This window comes from Tympanuchus pallidicinctus, unplaced genomic scaffold, assembly GCF_026119805.1.
Source record: "Tympanuchus pallidicinctus isolate F22 unplaced genomic scaffold, pur_lepc_1.0 scaffold3, whole genome shotgun sequence".
In the NCBI taxonomy this organism is placed as follows: Eukaryota; Metazoa; Chordata; class Aves; order Galliformes; family Phasianidae; genus Tympanuchus; species Tympanuchus pallidicinctus.
The window spans coordinates 100,277,315-100,305,260 of record NW_026294747.1 but is presented as its reverse complement, the minus strand read 5'-3'; the positions used below and the strand labels follow the sequence as shown (position 1 = coordinate 100,305,260).

The window sequence follows — 27,946 nt, the reverse complement described above, 5'->3', positions numbered from 1 at the left end:
GTTGTCGCGGCAACCCCGGAAAGGGCGGCTCCGTAAGGAGCGTAGCGTCTCAGTGGGCGGGCGCGAGGTGACTGCGCAAAGGGCGTATCGCTTGCGGCGGGCGGATCCGCGAGAAGGGTAGCGCCGCCGAGGGCGGGTGTGCGGCCGCTGCGCGGGGAGCGTATCGCTGCGGTGGGCGGCTGCGTAGAGGGCGTAGCGCTGCCCCTGTCGGCACGGCGCGGGGATGTCTGTGGAGCCGGGCACCAGCGAGGTGCGGCGGCAGCACCGCTTCGATCAGGGAGGCCTGGATCGGTACCTGTGCCGCTGCCTGCCCGGCTTCCCCCAGCAGCCCGCGGGGGCTCTGTCCGTCAGGCAGTACAGGTGAGGAGGCTGTTCGCAGGCCTTCGGCGGCCGTGCTGGGGAGGGCGGCCTGCAGCCGACCGTGTGCTGCCGTAGCGGTTCCCGGCGGGCGGCCTCCGTGCCGCCTCGGCAGTTCGCTTCGAGAAGGCCGAGTTAGCTGCGGGGACCTTTCACACACATGGATCGGTCGCCGCAGCCCAGCAGTGTTGGCGGACTTTTGTCAGAGTTCAGGGAACGCGTCGAGAATCTGCTCTTCAAACGCTCGACAGATAAAAACGCTCAGCAATGTATTAGAGGCATAATAACAGGAATCACGGAATGGTTTGGGTCGGAAGGGACCTTTAAGATCATCTAGTTCTGACCCCCTGCTGTAGGCAGGGACACCTCCCTCTGATCCAGGTTGCTCACAGCCCCATCCAGCCTGGCCTTGAATCTTCCATGGAGGGGGCATCCACAGCCCCTGTTCCAGTGTCTCACCACCCACACAGTAAAGAATTTCTTCCTAATATCTAGTCTAAATCTATCCTCCTCCATTTTAAAGCCGTTTCCCCTTGTCCTGTTGCTACACACCCTTATAAAAAGTCCCTCTCCAGAGGGCGGGAAATGTCCTGAGGAGCATGAAGGGAAATGCCTGCTTGATTTTGGTGTTCCAATATTTGTACAGTCTTCAAATGAACTAAGAATAGGTCTTAAAAACAGTAAAGAATGAGGAGAGAATAGCATGTAGGTGAGCTCAGGTCCTTGAGGAAGGTAGTGATCAGTGAGTTTGATTGGGCTATGATGGGCAGTGTGTCAGCATGGGTTTAAGTTCTTCTCATGTGAGTATGTGGAGAAGCATGTAATTCTTAGGATTCTTTGTCACTGCAACATTTATTCTTTAAAACATAATAGTTGCTATAGGCAGTCCCCTAAGAATAGCTTAGGTATCCAAATACATGGCCAGGCCTGAACACAAGGGGGTTTGGTGCTAGAATTCATCAGTGGTTTAAAGAGCTTTTTCTCAGCTTACGTTGTTTAAAATACAGCTCACCGAAGAAAAATATAGTTGTGGGCTAGTGTGAATTTTGTCTGAAAACTCGATCACTTTAATGATGTCTCTTTAGGGTGAAGAGGTGAATACTATCCCCATTTCACAGAACAAATTATCTTTGACTACTCTGCAGCGAAGAGATATTTTCATATTAAGTGTAGCAATACAGCCTATGGCTTCTGATTTTGTAGGCTATCACTTGCATCTTTGTAAGACTATATTTGAAACAAAACTTGAGGAAAAAACTCTTTTCTGTGTCTTGCCATTTTGTTCAGGCCTTGTCATGGTGAACTTTGCACCATTTCCATTAAGTTTGCAAATTTGCATCTACGTAGTAAGTAATTACAGTCTTTCTCTTTGTAGCTCAGGACAGTCAAATCCAACCTTTTATCTTCAGAAGGATGGGCGGGCCTATGTGCTCAGGAAGAAGCCCCATGGCCCCCTTTTGCCTAGAGCCCACAAGGTAGGTAACACTCCTCAGCAAGTTCCAAACACGTTGTATTGCAGGTGGACTAAGTTCTTGTACAAGGTGATGCAGCCTTTTTCAGTTGAAGGTGTCTAAAAGTGCAGTGAATTACTTGAGTCATTTCCAATTTTCTATGCTGTACACTTGATTAAACATTAAAGAAGGTAGATTGTCATTAACTGTACTCAGTAAGATGATTTATGTTTAGGAGCTTTTCACTGAACCTTATTTTCCATGTCTTCTTCAGGTTGATAGAGAATATCGTGTGCAAAAAGCCTTATTTTCAGCTGGATTTCCAGTCCCTGAACCCCTGTTGTACTGCAGTGATGTTTCTGTCATTGGAACAGAGTTTTACGTGATGCAGCATGTGCAGGTTGGTCAGCCAATCTGAGAGATTTCTTTTTTCTCCCTACTACAAGCAGATTGTAAGCTGTCTAGAACTTACTAGTCTTATTCAGCTTTTACTAAACTTTGAAGTTTGGTACATGCAGCTATGTATTAAGGCATACCAATATAATTAATCCAATCATATTTTTGAGAAGTATTAACTATCAGAGATTCTTACTGATCTCAGGTTCTCCAGAGCTTGTTTCCAGCTCTGCCAAAATATACAGTTCATTATTTACATCTTCTCCTTTATGCTGTCAGATGAGTGTTGTGAAATGTCTTCATATTGCTGAAAAGGGTACTCATAACTCAGCCATAACAGTCAGGCTCCAAAGTTATTCTGGATTCTTGGAACAAACGGAACCCATTTGTTACTGATAACAGTAATCTACGTACAGTCATGTTTTCTTTAAAAGCAAGCAGGATTCCATCTCAAGCACAACTTTGAGAAAGAACATAGCATAGCTGTGCCATCCATCACTCTAATCATGCTGTGGCTGAGTTGATATTGTTTCTGTTGGACTTGGTTGATTCTGAGTTTAAGTCTGCTGGTACCGTTTTTTTATTCTCATGGGAGGAAGATTTGAGTTTAGGCCTCTTTCATAATATGCTCTTCTATGAGGCTGTGCTTGTTTGGCAAATTGTGATATGTGCCAACACATAGTGCAGGGTTTCATGAAATTCAGACTGTATGGAGAGCTGAAGCCCTGAGAAATATGGCTGTGAAAATATCCAGTTGTCTCTTGAGTGTTCTGGGATACTTATTTATAGTCTGAAATTTGGGATCTGAGGAAGAGCATTCAAATGATTTCAGGTTGTATGAAACAACAGCACATGCAAAAAAAGAAAAGGGAGTGGGAAGATCATGGGCTGTGAGATAAGCGTATTTAATGTATTAACTGAAGGGTATGAAGAAAAAAACCACTGAGTTACACCCTTCATCTATCATGGGCAAAGAATAAAACAAATGAGGAAGGATTTTTTTATCGTACAGGGAATGTGGGTTCACTGCATTTGTTTTAGCTGCTGAAACATCTACCTTTACGTCTCTTTGTCTATGCCTGCATCCCACCAAGTATCTGATTTGCAATGTTTTCAGGGTCGCATCTTCCGAGACCTCTCGCTGCCTGAGGTGGGCCCAGCAGAGCGTTCTGCTTTGTATCTCGCAATGATAGAAACTTTGGCTCAGTTGCACTCCTTTGACTTGCGGTCACTGGGTCTCCAAGGATATGGCAGAGGACCAGGATACTGCAGAAGACAGGTACAGCTCTTGGAATAATTCTCTCGTTTCGTCAGGTCTTTAACATTTTGTTTGCAAGCTGATTTGTTAAACTTAGATTATGTGTAAAAGTAACCATCGTATTGTAGCGATTCAGCATCTTCAGATGGTTAAGTACCAGGGCACGGTATGAAGTTACTGCTGTGTTTCAAGTAAATTCTGTAATGCTATTAAAGTGTTTGTATTTTTTCAGGTATCAACTTGGAAAAAGCAATATGATGCAACTGCTCATACGGATATTCCTGCCATGAATGAGCTAGCCGAGTGGCTAGCAAACAACTTACCACCTGATGATGATGAAGAAGCCCTAATTCATGGGGACTTTAGAATAGATAACATCATTTTTCACCCAACGGAGGTATTTGAAATGTATTTGTACATTTTGTGCTTTGTTCTCCATTACTGACTCTTTACAGGGTAGATAATGGCAGGACAAGGGGAAATGGTTTTAAGTTGAATGAGGGAAGATTTAGGTTGGATGTCAGGGGGAAGATCCTTACAGAGAGAGTGGTGAGGTGCTGGAACAGCTGCCCAGAGAGGTTGTGGATGCCCCATCCCTGGAGGTGTTTAAGACCAGGCTGGCTGGGACTCTGGGCAGCCTGGTCTAGTATTAGATATGGAGGTCGGTGGCCCTGAATGCAGCACAGGGGTTGGAGCTTCATGTTCCTTGAGGTCACTTCTAACCCAAGCCATTCTATGATTTTGTTGTTTGTACATGTTATGGGGCATTCCCAAGGATGTTCTAGTCATGGTTTGCTCTGTGTCACCTGTACTATCAGTATGGGGTCTGGTTTTGATGTTTGGTTATGAGCAGGAGCAAAGGAGCTGTATTTTCCTTAGCAGTAAAATAGTTGCAGTAATATACTTCTGCTTACTTTTCTCGTAGAACTGCTGGGATGTGAAATGATAAGAATTTTTTTTTACAAAATGTATAGAATTTAACTTACAGTTGGAATTATAAAGATGGAATTTGAGTTTGCGCTGCAGTGATGGTTGTAGTGTGGCTGGATATCAGAGTTGTGGCTGTGTGCAGACTCGGTCCACTTTGTCATCTGTTCCCTGGGCAGCCCAGAAGTCTCACAAGAGGTTGCCTTGACACAGGGAGACTGAATTTCTGAACCCCTTCATGGAAAAGCCACAGATCACACAGATTCACACTTGTGCATAGATCAGCAGATAGATGCTGGTTGGTTCTTTGACTAGAACAGTTTAGAATTCTCTGACAGAAGAAGTATTACTCAAAAATGTATAATTTGAAGGAGATTTTCAGTGGAAAAAGGTGTAGTTTTCTGCCACTACGTAGATGTTCATGTTTTGCAGATCCTTACATAGTGCTGTATGAGACTACTTTTGCTGTAGACAGCTATGGTGCATGTTTTTTAATTTCAAAGCAATAAAGCTCCTGGATACTGAGTCTGTTGTCCATCTGCAGATCCTTCATTCTTATAACTCATTTGAGGTTTTTATTTTTATTTAAGGCTCGTGTTTTGGCAGTGCTGGACTGGGAACTTTCAACCACTGGTCATCCTTTAGCAGATTTAGCATATGCTGCTCAGTTCTACTTTTGGCCTACATCTCTGAATGTCCCGGGTCGAGGATCTGTCTTCAATTTTAAAGGCACCATAGGTATGAAGTTACAGTCGTTTTGTCAGACTGAATTCTATGGTTGATTTCTATCTGATAGATTACTTTAACAAACAACGGTAAAAAGTTAATAAGTACATCATTTTGCAATTGGAAAAGAGCTCTTCTGTAGTTTCCTTCATTGTAGGAGATGTGCTGATTGTTATAAGGTAGTTCTGTTTTAGTAGGATCTGGGTTTGCCACAGTACATTAATTCTACAAAAGGTTATTTTGAACATTTCTTAGAGATAATGGGGGAAAACTGAAATTTAAATACGAATTGGTGATGTTTGTATAAACCCGAAATAAAACAAAACTGTGGTGCAATGGATTTCCTGACTGAAGTGGAACTGGGGGGAAGTTTATGTGGAATTCTTGCAACACCTGTTTCCTTTTCACTCTCCTGAGCACGTGAGGAATGATATGTTACGTTTTTTACTGTATTAACAAAGTGACTCAAATGTTTGAAGGATGAGGTAAATCCTGGTAAAGGTTGAACATTCTAAAATACTCTGTTGTTTTTTGTTTTTGTAGAAAATCCCTCATTTGAAGAACTGATTTCTGCTTACTGCCGCTGCCGGGGTATTAGCACTACAATCCCAAACTTGAATTTTTTTCTTGCTTTGTCATATTTTAAAATGGCAGGGATATCCCAGGTAATACTCCCTTTTTTCTGAAATGTCACATTTTGATGATGAGTATATGTAGGTTGGTCACATTTTTCAAATGCTGAAGTACTGTACAATAACAGGAAAGGTATTTCAGTTTGTCCCTTTAGAAGCAGTATCTTGTAGATGCTTAAGACTGTGAACTCTAGGACAGAATTCTTGCTGCATGAAGTACATAACGTGAGATATTCAGCCATTGTAGAGCAGGAATCTATTTTGTAGTTGCAGCCTACGATAAGGTTACCAAATGTGTTGTAAACTACCTGTTATTAATTTGGAGTAAGTCTGTGTATGTGTGTAGTTAATATAGTTGTGAATAACAACGTGTGCATTGCTGTCTGTTGGCTTGTGTATAGTATCCAATACAGGTGCACTCATTTTGCTCTACTAATTTTTATGATTTTCTTCAGGGTTTTTAACAGCTCCTCTGTCTGGCTTGGCTTTTTTTTTGTTCTTGTCCAACTTTCTCTATTCCTGTCTATTATGTTAGAAATACACCAAAAGTAGCATCATATCCCAGTAAAATCCAAAATCCACCTGAGTGCTCTTTCCCCCCCCCCCCCCCCATTTAAGAATGTGTATGTTTAAGTGTAACTTCATAGTGGAAGAAATCACCAATCTAGAAGAGACATGTTTAAGTACACAATTATACCATCTATGTCTTTCTTTTTGGTTGTAGGGTATATACGCTAGATATCTCATTGGAAATGCTTCTGCAGAGAATAGCCATGAATTTGCAAAGATGGTGAAGCCTTTGGCAGAAAAAGGGTTAGAGCTCTCAAAAAGGTAACATTGGTTTAAACTACTGGTCAGAGGTGAGGCAGAACTTACAGCTTCACTTATTTAAACGCCTGTATAAGGCAGCTTATATCACTGTGAGGGAAAATCTGGTCTTAATTAGTGCATTGGGTGTTCTTTAGATTGTCTTTCAGCAACATGCAGCACAGTGCTTCTGGAGAGTTGTTCTATCAAAGCAGGAGAGGCCAAGAAATGCTGCTGAAGGTAAAGCAGTTCATGAAGCAGCACGTATATCCAGCTGAGAAGGTAAAAGCTTTTTGTAAGCCTATTTATAAATGAGCATTCTATGAGCAGAGGTTATAAGAATGTAAAACCATGTGCTGAAGTCATGTCCCTGTGTATTTTCCTTCTTCTTTCAAGAGCAGCTTTGTTTTTCATGCAGTGCTGTTTGTGGTATTGAAGAACATTAATAGAAATCATTATTATGAACGTGATTTTTTTTTCAGATCTAAAGTGTTATATGCATTGAAAAGTTACTTTTAAAACTTTTTTGCTTTTTGAAGTTTAAGGTGTGCTTAAAAACCAACAAAACCAAAGTCATTTTTAAAGGTATTTTATGAAATACCTTTAACAAAAACTCTGAAGTCTTTCATTCTCATGTAGAGATGCTAATTTCCAGCAAGAGTTGTGTTCCTTTTCTTTAGGGGCCTCACAGACAGTATTCAACTTCGTGTGTTCTAAATGCCACTAGTTTTTCTCTCCCTTTCTCCTTGTGAGCTAATTTGCTTTTCAGTTCCAAGAAGAAAGTATAATCAAGACAGGCTGTCTAACAGTTGAAATTCTTCACATCAAAGTTTCTCAGTAGTCCTTCTGTAACTAATTTTGAATTGTCTGAGGAACCCTCAGAGTAATTAAGTGTACTTGATTAAAAACAAATGAACCACAGATAGCCATGAAAGCTCTGTGGATGAGTAGAGTTGGGCTTGTAAATTATTTCTGGTAATGGGAAATGTGAGTCAGGACTTGTAAATTCTGCATTTGTTAGATGATAATTTCTTTGTTCTAAAACAGGTCCTAGGGCACTTTTGAAGGAGTGCTGGACATTATAGAACATACGTGGGAAAATACTAGGATTACAAATATGTAGTTTTACTTAGTAACTAAACGTTGATGCTTGGGATGACTGTTTCGATAATCTGTTAAACAGCTGACAGAAAACAAGTGTATCATTTCAAATTTATAAAAGAAAAAAAAGATAAATGAGTTTATATATCTGAATATATGGGAGACCTGATGTTTAGGTGTCGGCACTTTGGGCTTCTATTTGTGGTTTTAATTTGGGGTTTGTTTCTCTCATGCAGTGCTGCTGGTCAACAGTGGTGTTTATTGTCAGAAAACATTGACCTGCTGTTGTCAGCACACGTTAAATGTCTGCAAACCATTTCCATGTATGAAAAAACATACCAATGATTGGGGTCGTCTCCATGGTGCATCTTAAATCTTGCAAAATGAAATGATTGCAATTATAACATCTTGCAATGAAACCAACTATAAAAAGTTGTGCTGAATATTTCATTGTGGTACACTGAGGTGTAGGAGTAGAAAAGAGAACATAATTTGTGTATGTTATAGGTGCTGCTAATTTAAACAAACTTTATTTCTCTTAGGAAATAGCAGAATACTATGCTAAACATGGAAATACTGAGGAAAGATGGAAGAAACCACCAGTGCTTGAGAAGCTGAAGGTATGGGATGGTAAATATTCTTGAGCGCTCTCGCAGTAAAAGAAACAGGCACGGACCTTAGGAAATGTTGTGTGCTGCTGGAGAAGTTATCCCATCTGAGTGGAAAGAAACAGTGAGGAAGCAAAAGGAAAAGAAGAAAGTGTGCAAAAGGAGTTGTGAGACACAAATGAGAGAGGAAAAAAGCAGCCTGTGAGTTCTGTGAGGTGGACATCTGAACTTTAACTCAAAGCTGTAGCTGTTGAAAATAGCTACTGAGGAAAGCCATCAGATACTTTGGACAGCGTGTTAGACATAGGAAGGAAGAAAATGGGCAGCAGGACAGAATTTCATTGCTGTTTGAAGATGATTTGCTAATGTTTTTCCCTGCTGATTCTCTGAACAGGAAATGGCCAAAGCAGAAGGTCTGTGGAATCTTTTTCTCCCAGCGGTCAGCGGTCTCAGCCAGCTTGACTATGCACTAATAGCTGAGGAAACAGGGAAGCGCTTCTTTGCTCCTGAGATTTTCAACTGTCAGGCACCTGGTTAGCAAACACTGTGCCTTAACTGTGGCACTGAGAGCATTAAAAACATTGGGCATCTAATGCCTTGCCATTTGTGTGTCTGAAGAAATAAACGTAACCACTCGTTTCTCACAGACACTGGAAACATGGAGGTCCTGCACATGTATGGGACTGAAGAGCAAAAGAAAGAGTGGCTGGAGCCCCTTCTAGAAGGGAAGATTAGTTCTTGTTTCTGCATGACAGGTAAGTTTTTGTTCCAGAAGAAAATAAGAGGCACATGGCAGATATTTGATGATGACATGTAAAAAGTATAAAATCATAAGTTTTATGTGTTAGAGAATGCAGCCTGGTCTAATCCCTGACTTAGTAGTTGGCAGCCCTTCCTGCAGTGGAGGGGTTGGAATGAGATGATCTTTGAGGTCCCTTCCAACACAAACCATTTCATGATTCTGAGAAATTAATACTGAAATTTCTGTGATATCTGTGATTGTGTTTGAATATGAAGTCATCTCTAGGATATGAGCACAAAGTGAATCAACCTTGCTGCCCCTCCCTCATACTTACTATTTCTCATACTCTTGCCAAATTATGATCTCCGTATATTTTCAGTTTATTTTTAGTTGTAGTAAAATATATTTTATTGTGTGAGCCAGACTTAGAATTTATCCTGGTTTATAATGTGTTTTTGGGCTCTGTGGAAACATAGGCACAAGTCTGGTGATTTTGATAAGTACTGTGGTTTTGCACTTGCTTTATGTTGGTAGCTCAGCATTATATTCCTGTTTGATCTTCAAAGCTTGTGGCATCTCTGGAAAAGTGGGCCCTTCATTTAGAAATGTAGCTTTTGAATATATGATGTCAGAACCTTGATCTTCCTGCATCAGCAGGAGTCGAGAAAACTCAGCCTTGCAGAGCCAGGTGTCACTGTGTTCACCAAATGGGAGAGGATTCTTTCCCTTGAAAGATGATAGCCTTCTCTGTTGTGGATGATCATTGGTGATGCTTTTCTGGCAACTTTATTTCATAATCCATCAGAAGAGCAATTTAAGTTTCTTTATTTTCATTTGAGAAAAGCCTGGGAGAACACAGGTTGAAAAGGATGACTGTTATCTGCAAATAGATTGGGGGGAGGAAGGATTTAAAAACATCAGGAAAAGAAGAAGTCTGTTTACTATAAAGGGAAGTCTGAGTTCAACAGCCAGCAAGTTTAAGTTGGCTATGAATAACATGTCATCAGAAAATAGAAAGTCTTTGACCACAGCAGAGTGAGGTACTGAAAACAGCATTTTCCGCTGGGAGCAGAACGGTGATATTTTTAGGGTATATCCAAATCCATGTGTTTGTGGTGGTGGTACTACAGCTTGAATACTTAATTCAGTGGTTGTGTTGTTTTTTTCTTTAACACAGAACCTGATGTGGCTTCGAGTGATGCCACCAATATGCAGTGCAGCATCGAGCGAGATGGCAGCAGTTACGTGATTAATGGCAAGAAATGGTGGAGCAGTGGTAAGTACAGAAACACTGCATAGGAGTGACTAAGTCTAAAATTCTCCTTAAGAGTTGGAATAAATAACTACAAAATCTGAAATGTTGCTCTTCCATTTCTGAGTTGGAAAATTTCTTCTTGAGTAAAGGCAGTTGAAGGTAAAACAACAGAAAAAGCAGAATTTGTGATTTTGGGTCGGTTTTAGAACCTCTTAATTTAGTTTGCAGAACGAATGCTGGTATTTTTCTTTAAAGTATACCTGATTCCCTTAGGTAACTTACATGTTTATGGTCATAGTCTTAAAACAGTTTTTATGACACTGTCTTTGGCAGCTTGTGCTTGAAATTTGAGTGTATTGTAGCATTCCGGTGGCTGATTGTTAATCTAGCTTGTGATGCTGATAGTCTGCTTCTGAAAGGGGATTTTTCTTTTTTAACAAGAAACTTCTCAGAAAAATCAGTAGGTTGAACTATAAGTGCTGAATGTCCCTGACTTTGGAGTACTGTTTTTGGTGTGTGTGTTTGCTTACCAAAATACGAGCAACCTATTCTGAAACATCATCATTCACTGAAAGTTTGGAAGCTAACCAGATAAACTGAGTTGCTAATTGAGTGAAACGTGGATGTTTCATTTAAGTACCTTTGTGTGGGCCTGCTCCCATGCATAGATTGATGTGCAATACCAAGACTCACCAGAAGATAGGGCTCACTCAGTTTCTTAGCAGTGCAGATCTGGAGGCAGAGGTAGGCGTGGTGTCTCAACCTGAAAGCATCGCTTGGCTGCTAGCTGCTACCCTTGCTTTAGGACAGTATCTCCCACTTATGAATTGCAGCTCCTGAGGGAGCAATGGGAAAGTTCTTTCGGAGGTCGTACACAAAATATATTACTCTTTAATTGATTTCACAGAATCACAAAATGGCTTGGGTGAGTTATGTGTGTCATAAGCTGGGGAGGAACCTTTTATAAGGGCAGGTAGTGACAGGATGAGGGGAAATAGCTTTAAACTGTAAGAGAGTAGATTTAGATTTGATATTAGAAAGAAACTCTTTACTGGGAAGATGGTGAGACACTGGAACAGGTTGCCCAGGGAGGCTGTGGATGCCCCCTCCCTGGAGGCGTCCAAGGCCAGGCTGGATGGGGCTTTGAGCAACCTGGTGTAGAGGGAAGTGTCCCTGCCTATAGCAGGGGGGGTAGAAATGGGTGATCTAGTTGTTTATTTTTTCTCTCAAGTCTGGGTGAACATACAGACCTTGGATATTTGGGAATTGCCTGGAGCCTGACAGCCTGGTCAGAACATCACTCCAGGTGCAATCACTCTGTACATGTGAAAACAAATATAACTCACTCACACAGGAAGTCCTTTGCGTCATGGAAGGACTGGAGATTATTACCAATGCATGCTTTGCTCATTTACAGTAAATCTAGTCTGATTTAAGCATATCAGATTGATGATGTGTGTGTAGGCCGTGTATCAAGCATTGCTAATTGCTCCACTATTCCTCAAAATACTGGACAAAAGTTCTAAAGGCTTTTTTTATCTCAACAGAGAGAAAAAGCTTGTGTCTTGCTTATGCTACAGTTGTTTGTTGTCTGTCATTGTAGAGCTTTTTCTTTCAGTCTACAATTATGTAATTAGGAACATTGTCTGAAAAGGAGAGGTTCTTGTTGTCTTTCATAAGCTCTTTATTAGAGCCTGCAGGATGGTTGGAGGCTGAAAGAATATGCTGTAAATAACGCTGTTTTGATGTGTTTAGAAAGCTAATTTGTCAATGTATTTTAAACCCTCCAAGAGATAAATAGGAAAACTGCAGTTGTTTATTTATCTTTTTCCTGGAATCTCCACCCCAGTACCATTGGTGGCAGCAGACAGCTTTTGGTGCCTGAGTGGAGAAATTGTAGATACCACCAGTCCTGAGTGTGTGTGGAGTCAGAATCCCTCTCATTCACAAAGCAAGTAATTTATCCTTTGAGTGATTAAACCCTATGCTAGAGAGGCCAGTACCTACTCAAACAAAGTAAAGCATATAAAAAATGCAAGTCAGTACACACTGAGTATATTTTATTGTATCTTTGCATATTTTAAAAGGCTTTAGTTACCTCCCTATCTCATTATTTTACAAATTCCAGCCAAAAATTCCAGGCCCAGTGTCTGAAGGTTAGCTTTAACTGAGCATTTCTGCTCTTGCTTTGCTTGCATTACCTTGACATTCATGTTTCATCTTACGTTTACAGAGATCTGGAATGTGCCTCTTGTTGGCCACTGGGCTTATTGAAATTTAGGATGAGCAGAAAACGTAGAGATGAAGGATTGGTTTTGGTAGTTACAGAGCAGGAGTTAGTGTTTCTCGTGGGGGCTGTTCTTGTTGCTATATGTTTGTGCAGGCACATAGAAAATGACTTTTTTTCTTCTCTCAGTTCTCAATTGTGAACTAATATCTCATTTTAAGCTGCACCTGTGTCTCTGGAGTGAAAACTAGGGAGAAAAAAATGGAAGTGAATTATTAGTCAAATGCTGTGAAGCTTTACAGAGCAGTTGGAGAAACATAAGATTATTGAATTTTGGTACAAAGGTTCCTGTACTGTCAATTTATTGCTGATGTTTTCTGTTTTAAATTGGTTGTTTAGACGAGTGCTGATTTTTCACTACACAGCAATTTAATATTCTGTTGCTGTGACCCTTTTGATTTTGTTTTCTTTTGTTTGCTGCTATTTTTAAAAAATTATTTAATAAATACCTTGATTGTTTCCTGCATTTTCAGTATTTTTTCCTGCCTGGTGCTTAATTTTGATCGTGTTCCATTTTTGAACTCCACTGTAGTGTCTTGGCTTGTCTGCAGGCTTGAAAATTCATGTGAAAGATGACTTGCAGAGAAACAGCTGTCGAAATAATAGCCCCCAGGTTAGTAAGTAATCCCTATTTTGATTAAGATAATGAAAGGAACAGTCTATATAGTGAAGCTAATTGTTTCTTCAGTACGGACTTCAGAATTCATAGAGATTTCTTCAGGTACTTCATGCTGTTGTTGTCTTCTCCAGTACCCATAATTTTTTGCTATTTTCATAACACGCATTTTAAAAGAAGCACCCAGGAAGGCATAGAGAATTGGGTTGAGGCAGGTGTGAAACAGAGCTATGCTCTTGGTGACCTGGAGTGCAATGTCTATGGTTTTACTTGCCTCACAGTCAGTAATCAATAGGTAGATGCTATCTATGGCTCGCCAGAACTTAACTATGTTATAAGGTAGCTGGGTAATTATGAAAGCAGCCACTACTGCCAGCAGAACCATGAAGGGTCTAGATTTTTTAGCGTTTGCAGATCTAAAGATTGCCCGAGCAGTGACTGAATAGCAGGTCACCATTACTAGGAAAGGAAGGAGAAACTCCAGGATAACTTCTAGGATCTGAATGGTTGCTTTTAAAAGTGTTTCCATGTTCGCTGGAAATACAGGAAGGCATTCATTCCTATTATTGTGTCTCATGACTTGGTTAAATATCAGTTCAGGTATGCTGAGCAGTATGGCAGACAGCCAGACACAGATGCTGGTAATGCTGCAGTGTTTTCCAGCTCTTCCGTGCCGCTGGGAGGTGGCCCTGTATCTGTCCACACTGATACAGGCCAGGAACAGCATGCTGGAGCTGAAATTCATGGTGTAAAGAGAAGAAGTGAGCTTGCACATTGAGTTTCCGAGTTTCCATCCCTGCACTGCATTTGCAGCCCAAAAGGGGAGTGTGAAGAGCAAGAGCAAATCAGCGATGGCTAGGTGCATGATGTACGTATCTGTCTTGGTCTTTGGTTTCTTGCAGTAGACATAAATTGCAACCACTAATGAATTTCCAGCAACTCCAACAGTGAAAGTCAATGCATACAACACAGGGAGGAATACTTTCATGAATTTTCTCACATCTTCTTTTTCACAGAGAAACTCGTATGTGTTGTAATCTATATCAGAGTTGAGGTAATGCTCATCATCCTCAATCCAGTAATCAGTTGAGTTGTTCACCCAGCCCATGGCAAAGCTGAAAGTCAAATAAAAAGAAAAAGGGGGGGAGAGGGGGTAGGGTTGGGAAGACATCAAAGAAATAATATGGGCTTCAAGTTTTGAAACTTGATACGTAAAACACAGCTGTCCTATGGAGTCAGTTCCTAAATGGCTGTGGAGCAGACTGAATTTAGTCTGCTCCTACAGATCAAAGCAATGTGGGTACCCTGGATCTTGCTGCTGGAGACAGCTCACGATGGTATGCACCCAAAGGAATCCTACCACATACAAAACTGCCCACAAGCACCCAAACAGTTCTCAACTTCAGCTGTTTTTTCAAGTCCTATCTCATGATGAATTCATTTAGTAAACACTGACTGTATCCTCACTGCCTGTTTAAGACTGAAGTTTAAATGTTCTCATCTTCAGTCTTCAGCAAGTCATATCCTAAATAATTTTCTTCTCTAGGAGCTGTGTTCTCTAAGTGATTAGCTGAACTTCTTTCAGTTGTAAACTACAGTACTGCAGTGCCACGTTCCCTGGAAATAAATGGCATTAAGACTTCTTCATGGCACTAACAAAGAGCTGTGGAGGATGAAAATCACATGGCCCTTTCTCATCTTCTGCAGTGTCTCAGATTTTGAGGTCAATGTTACAAGAAAGCAGATCCTTGTCAGATATTCTGCACAGAGCTCTTAATTCATGTTTATTTTTTTCAATCTTGGCAAACTGAATGCCAGCACTGTTTTTTAGATAAGGTTTAAATGAATGGTTGCTAAATTTTCTCCTCAAAAATATTTTTAATGTGTTCTGTTTGCCAAGAAAAAAAGCTACTGACTGATGTCATATTCAGGAACACAGATTGATTAAACAGACAGAAATTAATAATTTCTGTTCTTACTTGATATTTCTTCCAATACTTGAAGGGATCTTATAAACAGGAGGGGCTGTTTACAAGGGTGGATAGTGATAGGACAAAGGGGAATGGTTTTAAACTGAGACAGGGGAGGTTTAGGTTAGATATTAGGAGGAAGTTTTTCACACAGAGGTGGTGAGGCACTGGAACAGGTTGCCCAAGGAGGCTGTGGATGCCCCATCCCTGCAGGCATTCAAGGCCAGGCTGGATGTGGCTCTGGGCAGCCTGGGCTGCTGGTTGGCAACCTGCACATATTGCAGGGGGGAGTGAAGCTAGGTGATAATTGTCCTTTTCTACCCAGGCCATTCTGTGATTCTACGAGTTATATATGGATGTATATGTTCAGTGGATCTGCCATATACACTTTATAAACTGCCTCAGATGGCAATTAACTGCTTGGTTTGGCTTTCACTCTTTATGACTTTGTTGGATTTTTTTTTTCTTCTAACATTTCAAAACACTTTCATTAAACTTTAAACAATGATTACTCTCAGTTTAAGACTTGCAATCTGTCATGTACTGCTGCCCAACTGAAGTGTGTGGAATGGGAAGTCATGGAATTCTGTTCTTTACTTTGGCAAGGGTTACCTATTTGTGCCTGGCAGTGTCAGTTAGCAGGATTTCTCAGCGGGGGTAATCCTTTGCAGCTTTACAGTACTTTGAGGAGAGAATCAGACATCAGCTGTGAATGTCTCTTTTTTTAGTAGAAGACTACAGGACAAGTTTAATGCTCTTAGCCAAGGCTAGAAGAAAAATAAAACTTTAATTGAAAAACTTAGGCTGTAATCTAAACTGTTGCTGCAGAAACCGTCTGGGAACACTTAATCAAATTGGATCACAGGCAGATTTTCTTGAAAGCAAAATGATAAACATTTTGGTGCAAACTTTCGGAAGTCTGGGTATCACAAAGCACTTCGGCTGTGACAGGGAGCTTGCTCTGCTGCCTGCCGTGATTTTGGCTGACTGGACTTCGTGATGGCAAGAGATAGGTAGTGTTCAGCTGTTGATACTTCTCTCTTAAAAATAAAGTGATGTTTTGGCTAGCATACTTATTCATACACTCCTGCCTGTGTTATTGCTCAGGCACACGTGCATGCACTTTGCATAAAGCCCTGCTGTCCTGTGGAGCTGCTGAATGGCAGTGGAAGGGACTTAGCCTCCGTCCCACACAGTGCTCTGAGTGGGATTCCTTGTAAGATCAAAGCAGTGTGGGTCTGCTGAGTCTTACAGTTGTAGACACCTCAGGATGTTGTGCACAGAAAGGAATATTCTCACATACAAGGAATGTTACTATGTACAAAACTGCCCACAATTACCCAAGCAGCTCAGAACTTTGGCTGCTTTTTCAAGTATTTTTTTCTACGAGATACAGTTTTCTTAACAGACAGCATGGCATGGTATTATTCCAACCTTCCATTTAGACACAGATTCAGTGTTTCTGTCTGTTTAAACTTTATGTGGGATTGTACAAGCACGTATTGAATGAAGTTAATGCTCCCAGTTTAAACAGATGTTCCTCCTAATGCACTGAGCAGTAAGCTGTTTGACCCAAATAACTGAATTTTAACATTGGAAATGATATCTCTCTGTAAAGCTGACCTAATTAAGAGTAAAACCTAGCTTTTCTATTTGTAAACATATCACACTTAGCATACAGAGCAGTGAGAAATAAAGCAGAACTAACCTTTTGTCAGCAGGCTGGCAGGAGATGCTCTAAGTGAGATGTGCTTCAGTGGAATGGTCTGACTTGGTCCGACGCATTACATTTTGTCAGTAAGCACCACACCCTCAATCTGGAAGGCAGTTGCACTTTCGTTTTGATTTGCCAGTAAAAAAAAAAATAACAACAACAACAACAAATCCTGTTTTCCTTGGAACTTTTCCTATTGAACTCTCACGTTTCCTATTTTCCTTCCCGTTCAACCCTGAATGCAATGTTCTCTGGAACGTCAGTGCTCTTTTCTTATTTCTCAGCATTGTCCAGATATGCTTCACATAATCAAGAGGCTTTTGACAAATTACACATTTAAAATGTGAAGAGGAGGAAAAAGAGGAGAGATCTGTCTGGGGCAGCTGCCAGCAGGGAGTCACCGTATTGTTTCATCAGAGCAGTGCTGTGCTTTTGATGGCTACCTGTAGAAGGATTGAAGAGAGCCTTATATGCTGTGCTTTAGTAACAACAAAAAGATAAATTTGCTTTTTGTGAGACAGAGGAGTTTTCTCATCCAGTATTGTGCTGTGGGACGAAACTAGGAATGTGATACCTAAAAGATATGAAAGAATCAACAAGTATGTGAGCAGATAGCCCTGCACCCTGCGGGAGAGTTCTCAGGGCCTTGGATGTTGCCAGTCAGGCTCATAATCAAGTCACTGTTTGGTAATGTGTTTTTATAGGAACTGTAAGCAAGGCAGGTGTTGTAGAAGAAAAATAAACAATGCTGTTTCCTTTGAGGCAGTGTTTCTTCTGCTTTTGGTGTATTGCCTGTGCTATAAAGCGTTGATACTTTTACAGGAAAAGAAGGATGGAAAGGTTCTGAGCTTTGCATGCAGACATTTTGCTTTTGCGCTGAGGTGTGAACTTACCTGTACTAAGAATTCCTAAGAAGGCTGGATCTTGCTTAGATTTCCATGATCTGTACAGCTCAAATTGGCTTCTTGTGCAAGAATTACCCTGTGCAGAGTGTCAGGAGTCCCTCGTGATCTCGTGATTCTATTTGGATTTTCCTGTATCCTTGTGAGTTTCAGTAAATGCAGTATTGATGTCGAACAGGGAGAGATGTTAGGCAGACCACAAGTCAGTTTTTGCTTTTTGCCATGCTGGCTCAATCGACCCACTTGCTGTGGCTGAATCAGTCATCAGTCTGTTTTTTGAGTATTTTGGAACATGAGAAAGGAAAAGTTCTTTACTGTGGTCAGCAAAGAAAGTAACAGGCGGATTCTTACAGCTTCATTTACATTCACAACAAAAAAGAAGAATATTTTGGGAGAGGAATTAAAAGCTAAGGAAAGAATTCTGCAGTGTTTGTGCATAGTTCTGTAGTTTCCATCTTGAGCTGTCATAGCACTGTGGTGTTTCCCCAAAGCCGTAGATAAGGATATTTGGGTTGCTTCCAGCATGTCTGCTTCCTGCAGCTTGTGTCACTGCTTAAGAGGCCTGGCTGTATCTCTTTAAAATAAGTGAATCTTTCAGTTCTCTGGAATTATCTTTGTCTTAATACTGTCTCCATCAAGATAGAGTTGTCGTGGTAGAACTGAGAAAGCTCCTAGAGGTATGGAAGATGGAGGAGAGGGAAGAAAACATTCCTAAACTCTGCAGCCTTCACTGGCGCCATCAGAGGCTGTGAACTCGGGCTGGGAGTAAGTAGTGGCCACACTCAGTGCAGAACTGAGTCACCTCTGGTGATTTTTTGCAGATCACCAGCACTGTCTGGCTTCCTGTTTCCTTGAGAGCCTGTTATAACCTTTACCATATGTTGGGTGTCCAGCAGTGTTATCTGGAGAGAACTGTAGGACTGCAAGTGTGCCAGAAAGTAGAAAACACCTCTTGGGAGGGTGATCCTTTTGTTTCCATTGGAAGATCTCACTGATGGCAACCAGTACCACACTGCCATCCACCTTACATCTCGCAGGATAGTATGGATCATCTGTTCATCAGTGCCTTTCTAGGAAATTTCTAGGAAACACACTGGAACAGGCTGCCCAAGGAGGCTGTGGATGCCCCATCCCTGGAGGCATTCAAGGCCACGCTGGATGTGGCTCTGGGCAGCCTGGTCTGCTGGTTGGCAACCTTGCACAGAGCAGGGGGGTTGGAACTAGATGATCATTGTGGTCCTTTTCAACCCAGGCCATTCTATGATTCTATGATCTTTAGCTGGGAAGGGTAACGTAACCCAGCAGGCTTATCAGTCAGCATATCAACATGACAAAAGTGATAGGTATTCTGAATATTCAAGTAGTAGATTGTCCTGTCTTAGTCTCCCTAGCCAAACATTTGAAGGCTGGACTCTGAAAAATGCTTATGAAACCAGGCTATAGAGCAGCTCTTTAAAGTAAAGTCTGTGCTGTTCGTGTCTATGCTACATTCAGCATTCTTTACCTAGAAGAATTCATATGCAAGTTGATTTTTTGAAGGTCAGTATTTTGAGTATCTTATGCCCTCTGGTAACAGTGATTAGGTAACTGGTAGGATTCTGATCAACCCCCGGAGTGCATTTTTAAATATCCCTGTCTTTGCCTATGCCAACGTCTGAAGGGTTTAAAAATACAGAAAGTTGCTTAAACTTGCAGTGTCCCCAAATGTAGCAGTGTTGTGGTATAAAAGTTGTGGACAGGTTGTGCAGAACTATACTTAAAACTCACCTAGCACCTCTCTTATTTCTCTTTGTTGAATTGTTTCTTGCGAAACTACTGCTAACTCCTGGCGTCTCTGCCTCTTACCCCATCCTCCTGCAGCTTCTTGGAATTCCATAAGGAACGTTTGAATGCCATTCATAAATGAGGGGTTTATTCCATCCATGCAGTCTGTGTTTTTTCAAAGCGATGCAGTCTTTCGGAGACCTACACTGCACCAGGACTTCAGAGTTGGATAAACAGCTCTGAGAAGTGGGAATGGCCAGGAAGCTGTCTTCCTTCCCTGTGCACAGATGGATGAAAAGTTCATTTGAAACTTAACTGCTGCTGCTTGAGAACTCCTCGCCAGACGTCTCCTTCTCAGTGAACTCCTCACTAAGTTCAACTCCTGCTTTTTTTTTTGTTTGTTTTTACATAGAACGGAGGAATGCTGCCCTTTTTGAAGCAGGGATATAACTTGAAGATAGTTTACAAACTGTTTGTCGTGATTCCGGAAAATAACCTTTGTTGTAAACCGCACCAAGATAAATGTGGTTTAAACACATGTGCAATTCTCTGGGGAAAAAAGTTGAATGCTGCTCATGAATACAGCATTTCTCCTTTTATGGTGCTATGCTGCAAGGTGTATCGTGTGCTGTGTGGGGGCTCACTGCCTGCTTGTTGTATTTGTCCAGAGGAGTCAACTATCTGAAATTCTACTGAGTTGATTGATCCCCTCCCATGCCAGCTTTTCATTCAGCTATTTCAGTGCGTTGGTGTAGTGCAGCCTGTAGGCCACAAATAACTGTGCTTTGAGGCCAGCGGACGAAGAGCATATTCTGCAGAAGAGGAAGGCAGACAGCCAGCAGTCTGGCCCTCAGAGTTTGGTAGAATGAAAGAAATCTCTCTTCCCACTCCCTGCCCATCTCAGCAGTGGTTCTCATAAGGGAGCAACTCATCTCACAGCCAGCTGATTGCACTGTGTAGACTGGAGGCTCCCAAACTCGGTGAGAACAGCTGCCAGAAAGGCTACAAAGCCTTCTTTGTTTCTGGCATCAAAACACCTGAGGTTGGCATGCGTTAAATCTTTGAATCTCCGTGGAGCTTGGCATCTCCCTTGTGATAGAGATAAAGGTGCTGCCGATAGTTACGTATGTCAAGTATAATCCTGCCCTTCTTTCCCTTTGTTGCCTGTGTGAGATGTTGAAAGGAATGGGAGCATGCTTTGGTACAAGGAAACTTTTAAAGGAAAAAACAGTGGGGATCAGGTCTCTTAGAATTATGGCACCTTAATCAGTGGCCAAATCTTTTAGGACTTGTACATTAGAATGGTACAGAGGTGTGTATTGATGGCTTGAAGTGCTACCAAATTATTTTCAGATAACTATTTACAATGAGATCTTTTTTGAAGCACAAACTAAAATCATACGCAAAAGGGGGAGCAAAACCCTAATTCCAGAGCTGCTGAAGTAATAGCAAGGTTGTCAGTGGTAGCCTTCAGTAGTCTTATTTGCACAACTCAAGGGCTGTCATGGGGTTGACATTTCATTCCCATACAGCTCCTCCAGTCTTCACAGCTTTGAGAAGTTTTGCTTTCGAAATGGCAGAGTCACAGCTTCAGGTTTGCTTTTGGGTCACACGTTAAGCTGTAATGCAGACAGAAGTAAACGGATTCAAGTTCCTTCTTGTTCTCTTTTCTTCAGAAAAGATGGTGGAGCTGGACCCTGGAGGGTTGGATATTTGGCTTTTGGTTTTCTCCTCCCAAGTTGACTGCCTTTTTCATATTAAGCAATAGGATGGATTTTGTTACTGTCTGATTAAGATGGATTTTGTTACTTACTGTCTGATTACTCAGTATAAACACAGAAGTAGATTGCATTCCTTTGTTCCTGCAGCACGAAAGGAAAGATTTGTCCATATGAAGCTGCATTTGATTGTACACTGAGATTTTTATATTGAAAACTATTGTGTTTGTGACTTTTTTAAGGTGCTGGGAACCCAAACTGCAAAGTTGCAATTGTAATGGGCAAAACCAGGAACTCCTCAGCATCCAGGTAAGGATTCTTAGGAGGTTCAAAGAACTGCCTATAATTTGTTTTCAGGAGGTGCCACTGCTTGCAAAAGCTTTAGACGAGGTAGCATTATTTGCTTTGATTGGTTGGTTGGATGTGGCTGTGACTTGCAGAGAACTTCTGAACCCTTGGCTGTGTTTAGCTAAAAATACAGATGACTGAGATCCTGATCTTTTTTGTTGTTTTGGTCAGCTCTGATAACTGAAACCTCACGACCTTTTCACCAACTTGCATCCTAAGGCTTCCCTTTCCATTGCACTCACTGCAGTGCTTGTGCAGCTGAGTGATGATGGATTGGATCAGGAAATTCTTAGGGTAACCTGAGTTTGGAGGAGCCTCCGGGATCATGCAGGCCAGTTCCTGGCTCCATGCAGGGCCACCCAAAATCACTCCTTTGAGTTTTGCCTCTCGTTCTCATATGCTGAATCCTTGTATTTGGGGCAGAATGCGTGTGTTAGCTTGTGAGAAGGGTTTAGCTTAGTGATGAAAGTTTATGACGTGAATGCACCTGACACTTTGTGGAATGTTGCATCCTTTCAACAGTAGCATCCTCCTTTTTTTTCCTTTCAATTTGCAGTTTCTCAAGTCTCAGGCTTACAATTTACTTTCTAAGTGTGATTTATGAAAGCAGTTAACAAGAACTGCTTGCTTAAACAATAACAACACCAAAACCTTTCAGAATTTTCCTGAACAGAATGAGTACATGAGACATATCAGAGACCTACTAAGGTTATTAACTAGGTTTTTCAGAAAAAATTATCTGTAGATATAAAAAGTTTGAACCATGGGGATGTTTATGTGAAGTTATGTGCAGTGACACCATTGCACATCTTTAATCAGACCTTCTGATTGCATTCCTATATCATAGAGTCATAGAATGGTTTGGGTTGGAAGGGATTTAAGATCATCTGGTTCCAACCCCCTGCTATAGGCAGGGACACCTCCCTCTACACCGGGTTGCTCAAGGCCCCATCCAGCCTGGCCTTGAATGCTTCCAGGGAGGGGGCATCCACAGCCTCTCTGGGCAACCTGTTCCAGTGTCTCACCACCCTCACAGTAAAGAATTTCTTCCTAATATCTAATCTAAATCTACCCTCTTCCAGCTTAAAGCTATTTCCCCTCATTGTATAGCTGAATATATGTGAATATAATGTTCACTTCTTTCTGTTTCAAGTAAATAATGCAGTGTATCTTGTTCAGCTGTTTGTTAGTGCCACGCTAAAACTGCTTCTTGCAAAAGCCACGTGTAAAATGCTTTGCAACTGGGCCTGCTGAAATCATGCAGCTTGTAGCACATACAACTGGAAACATTTGTCTCTAAGTTGGATCGTAGCCCAAATTCCAGTGATTATCAGAAATTTTTGGATGTGTTTAGGCTCCCTGGGGGAATAAGCATTGTTTGTTTTCCAGGATCCAGGGGTGGGTTGTCCAGCAGCCGTGCGAGCTGTGGCATATGCTGGGCTGTTTGGAAGCTGCACAAAGGTTGATGGAGGGAATGACAGGATGCTGCTTTCTAGAGCTGGAGCTCAGGGACTCAGGAGATCACCTCCAGTCCCATGTGACTGACAACCCTCCTTAAATGTCTTGGAGGCATTTAAACGAGAGGATTACTTTCCTGAGCTATAGGCAAGCTAAAATGAGGATGATGATAAACATGTTCTGAGAATAAAGAAGGAAGGCTGGGGGAGGAAATGGACTGTATGAGACAGAAGCAGATGGTAGAGCATTGCAGAGGTGGAGAGGGAATAGCTTTTCATTCAAGGTATGTTAGGTGGCTGTGGTATATTTGATGGTCCACGCATGTGCCATACTACTACATGCAGACAGGATGGCTACAATATGCAGAAGTAAATGTCAACATGTATGCAACTGCTAAATTGAGGGTAAAAATAAAAAAAAGTGAGGGAATAGGACAGAGAGGAGGCTAAAAATTAACCACAAAATGTACTTTCTGTCTTGATGCAGGTACAAGCAGCACAGCATGATCATTGTCCCCATGGACACCCCGGGAGTGAGGCTGATACGACCGCTCTCGGTGTTTGGCTACATGGGTAGGTGCTAGGAGTTACTGACTGTGCATCTGTTACTGTTAGCCATCCCAGGAGCTGTAGTAGTACTGATCAGTGTTGGGTATGAAACAGACCAGTAAAATGCACGTAGAGAAAGCATTAGGAATTGAAGGCCTCTTGTTTTGCTTTCTTTAAGCATAGACATTATCCTCCTTCATTTACCCTGCTGCTGTTTTCTCTGTACCTGTAGATGAGATCCACGGAGGACATTTTGAGGTACATTTTAATGATGTACGAGTACCTGTCTCCAATATAATACTGGGTGAGTTTCAGTATTAATTGCTCCTTAATACGTACAGCAACAAATCAGATTTACAAAAACGGTGGTTTATTTTATGAATCACCAGAAATTAATGTAAACATTTAATGGAGGATTCCTTAGATAAGGTGTGTCCAGCTGTGGTTGGCAGTCTGCCTGCTGCTTGGATCTAACTTGCTGAGAGCAAAATGATGACTGAAGGAAGGACGTAGCTGTAGCTGTTGTGCAAAAGTGAGTTCCTGGGTGTGGGGCAAAGCAGAAAGTGTAGATGATGTTCTTTCCCCCACACCAGTCCTCATGGACTTCACTTTTAAAAAAAAGAGCTTTCTGCTGCAGTCTGTGGCCGTCCAAGCCTGGGTAGCTGCAGATTTAGAGGAACTGAAAGAAAAATGCAAGAAAGAGCAGGCCAGAAATGTGATCTTCTGCAGGGAGAGTTTTGCTCTAGTTCTCTCCATTGGAAAATTACAATTTAAATAGTTTTCTCTTTTTAAAAAGACTTTTATTGCGCTGAAAGAACTTTCTTTAGTACTCTTGGACTTGGAAACCCCAAAGTCTTCCATTAGCTTCTTATAAATGCATTTTTCAGTGTGAAATTAACATTTAAATTATATCAAGTAAATCAAACCCTCTCAGCAGCCATCTTAAGGTGATCTTTGTGCTGTGAGTAGTATTAACAATGGGTCAGTATAGATGTAGGTAAACAACACTTACACATAATAAACTTCAAAGTTTATTTCTAGCTTTGCTGCTGTGTAGACACTTCTGCTCTGAGCCATAGATCACTTCAAGCAGAAATCAAGGGATCTGCCTCTGACTGTTTTTCTTTCCACCCAGGTGAGGGAAGGGGGTTTGAGATAGCACAAGGTCGGCTCGGGCCAGGCCGCATTCATCACTGCATGAGGTCCATTGGTGCAGCCGAAACTGCTTTAGAGATCTTGTGCCAGCGTGCAGCACAGAGAGAGACTTTTGGGAAGAAATTGTACCACCACGTAAGCATGTTTTCACCTTATCTATTCACATCTATTCCAGCCATCACCTTTTGTTTTGCCCATATGTGCAGCTCAAATACAGTTGCACAAGAGCGTGCTCGCTATCTTTTATCAATAGGAATAAGAAGTTGGCACTCTGGCCATCATCAGCTTTTAAAAGTTGGTTTATTGTATTTCAAGTGTTCCTCAATCTTACCCAACAGCTGGGATGACTATTGGAAAGAAACTACTGGAAAGAAACAAGTGAAGGCAATGGAAAGAGGAAGCTGAGACAGTGTCTGGCACTGCTTATAAAAAAAACTTGTGCAGACCCAGAGGGATTAATCTTACACGTACATTTTCCAGTCGTAGCACTGCCAAACCTGCCTTCGCTACCAGAGTGAAAATTGGATGAGGCGCCCTCTGCATTTCTCAGAAGTTCACCACAGGCACCCTGATGCAGCCACAGGCAGCACCTTGGGGCAGGACACAGCTGCAGAACTGAAGCAGGTTCTGCCCATCTGAGAGGGGAAGCTGGTGGCTGTCTGGGGTGACAGGCTGACCATTACTTCCACCCTGCCTCTGGGGAAGCGACAGCCCTGGGAGCTGGCAGCAGGAGGGAGCGTCTGAAAACCTGCACAGGGGTTCTGACCACCTTTGCTGCTATAAACCAAGCCCCCAGACCTTGCACTGAAGTGAGTGCTGTTCCTGCCAAGGCTGCAACATTCACACTCCTGCCAGGAGCATGTCTGAAGCTGGCTCAGGCTCCAAATGGCTTTTTACTGACAAGCATCACATGAACAATGCACTATGTGGGCTGCACAGGGAAATGAGCTAAGAGCAGGGAGGAGCTGCTAGGAGCATGTTACAAGCAACCACCATGTATTTCATGCTTAGTTTGGCTCAAGGGAGCTACTGCTGGATCACTGTGAAGATAAATGCAGCAGGCACAACCCTGCAGCTGTTTGCCTGCATATATAACACACCACCACTAGCTTAAGAAAAACAGAATTGAATTCTCTCTTCCCAAATTTTTGTATACTAGGGCATGTCGCACAGGGAAAATTGTGAGTTGTGGTGTCAAGTGAGGGAAAGCAAACCAGCCTTGAATGGCTTCAAGAAGAGAGGTAGCAGGCAGTGTGGATGGGCACAGAAGTGGGAGTGGATCAGGATCTGGAGTCTCTTAATGACTGAGCAATGTGGGTGTCTTCCTAAGGGCAGGCTTAAGCTGACCAGGCAAAGGGCATTAAATGACTTTTTGCTTCTTTTTTCTCAATGTTTTTGTTTTTTGTCTCTGCAGGAAGTTGTTGCCCACTGGATCGCTGAGTGCCGCCTTAGCATAGAACAAGCTCGACTGCTTACCCTGAAAACAGCCAGCAAGATTGACACGTTGGGCAACAGAAAAGCTAGGAAAGAAGTAAGTTGTTTTTTTGGCAGCCTTGGACTAGGACCTGTGAGATGAATACCTGCACATTTTCAGAAGATAACTAGTTGAAATTAAGTGAAAACATGTTGCTAGAAGTCTGCCTAGTCACAGAGTACAGCTTTGTGTTGCAGTGGAAACTGTTGCGGTGTGCTTTTGCTGCTCCTACTGAGAGTATATGAAACACTCAGCTTAAGGACTTCAACCTGGTGAGATGTACTTGAAAACTAAAACAGTTTAAGTATGGCTCGGTCATCTTAGCACACCAGCATAGTTTTGCGTGGCTGTCCCTCCTAGAGACTTTCTTGGAACAGGAATGGGAACAGCACAGCTCTCATTCAGTCCTCCAGGAGACTGTACAATCTGATACCAGTTTTCAGTAGAACTGTTAGGTAAACATACTCACTTATGAAACTGTTATTAGTAAGTTCTCTTCTGCCTACAGATAGCCATGACCAAAGTGGTTGTGCCTCGAGCTGTGCTTAAAGTGATTGACTGTGCAATCCAAGTGTGTGGTGGAGCTGGAGTTTCCCAGGATTTTCCTTTGGCTTCTATGTGAGTAAGGAAGACTTATCTCTGCTGTCTGAGGGCTCTTTTTAAGATAAGATAATGGTGTAATTCCAGTACATGTTTGTTTTTACCTCAAGTAGCCAGAAGTCACGGGCCAGGTGCCCACATACACAAACTGAATTTTATTATTAAATGGCCATGCTTTATCCCAACAACAACAATAACCAGACAACCCACCCCAAAATAGCAAAAAAACCCCACACACATAGCTGCCAAAGGAACTAAACTACTCCTGCCGTGCAGCATAGAGGAGCTGTTTCTAAAGCTCTGTTTAATCCCTTGTGCATCCCTTGGCCTTCAGAAGCCTTCAGAATTTCCAGCACATGCATCTCAGCCCTGCCAGAAGATTTCAGCTGCAACGTCTCCCATGCAATGGCTCTTTTAATAAGACTGAAGAACATGACCAGTCCGGTTCGCTTTTGCAGCAGGGCTGGAACTCTGCCCCTAATTCAGATCTCCCTGCACAGGTTTGCATACATTCGGACCTTACGTGTGGCAGATGGGCCTGATGAAGTTCATCTGTCAACAATTGCAAGGTGGGAACTACTTGATCAATCAAAGAAACTAACTGCAAAAATCTGATGTCAGCAGAAATCCCTCTCACGTGGATGGGGGACTTAGAAAAGACGACGCTGCTCAGTACAGTGCTGTTTAAGCTAAAAGTGAATGAATACAAAATTCTGATTCCAGCTTGAAGCAATCAGTATTCTCAACCTTTACCTGTAATTACTGCATTTACTAATCACTACATTTTCCATAAAATTTTTTTACAATCCCACACCTGAAGTAAGGGCACACATAAAACAAATCAACGGCAGGATGTTCCTGGGTTCTTTGTAACACTGAATAAAATCTGTTTTCTAACAGGCTTAAAGTGCTTTATTTGCTCTGAGCCAAAGCACTACAACTTTTTATCGTCAAGTCAAAGCAACATAAACTTCATTACTGATCAAATGACATAAAAATGCCTTCCTCTTTCCAGAACATGGCTTCAGTCCAGTCCTCTTTCCTCAACCCTTCTCACTCCCTTCCTTTTCCAGTGCAGGACAGGGCTAGGACACAGCAGATCATCTGTAGCTGTTCTTTATTTTGAACAAAG

At 41.9% G+C, this 27,946-nt stretch overlaps 2 protein-coding genes across 2 annotated transcripts; one reads left to right on the top strand and one right to left on the bottom strand.

Annotated features, from left to right (window-relative positions):
* The first annotated feature begins 92 nt into the window (after positions 1 to 92).
* Positions 93 to 27,715, top strand: ACAD11 (acyl-CoA dehydrogenase family member 11). The gene is made up of 20 exons (XM_052694170.1): positions 93 to 360; positions 1,733 to 1,832; positions 2,083 to 2,208; positions 3,322 to 3,483; positions 3,695 to 3,859; positions 4,980 to 5,127; positions 5,659 to 5,780; positions 6,472 to 6,578; positions 6,713 to 6,836; positions 8,198 to 8,275; positions 8,658 to 8,796; positions 8,911 to 9,018; positions 10,183 to 10,281; positions 21,474 to 21,540; positions 23,524 to 23,609; positions 23,818 to 23,889; positions 24,721 to 24,875; positions 26,155 to 26,271; positions 26,723 to 26,832; positions 27,315 to 27,715. Exons 1-20 carry the CDS (start codon positions 224 to 226, stop codon positions 27,427 to 27,429), a joined length of 2,337 nt encoding a protein of 778 aa, XP_052550130.1. The 5' UTR covers positions 93 to 223; the 3' UTR covers positions 27,430 to 27,715.
* On the bottom strand, positions 12,304 to 17,142 carry ACKR4 (atypical chemokine receptor 4). The gene is given in 2 exon segments (XM_052694186.1): positions 12,304 to 14,278; positions 16,842 to 17,142. Coding segments are annotated over 2 exon segments (1,149 nt in total). The 5' UTR covers positions 16,919 to 17,142; the 3' UTR covers positions 12,304 to 13,206.
* Positions 27,716 to 27,946: the final 231 nt, after the last annotated feature.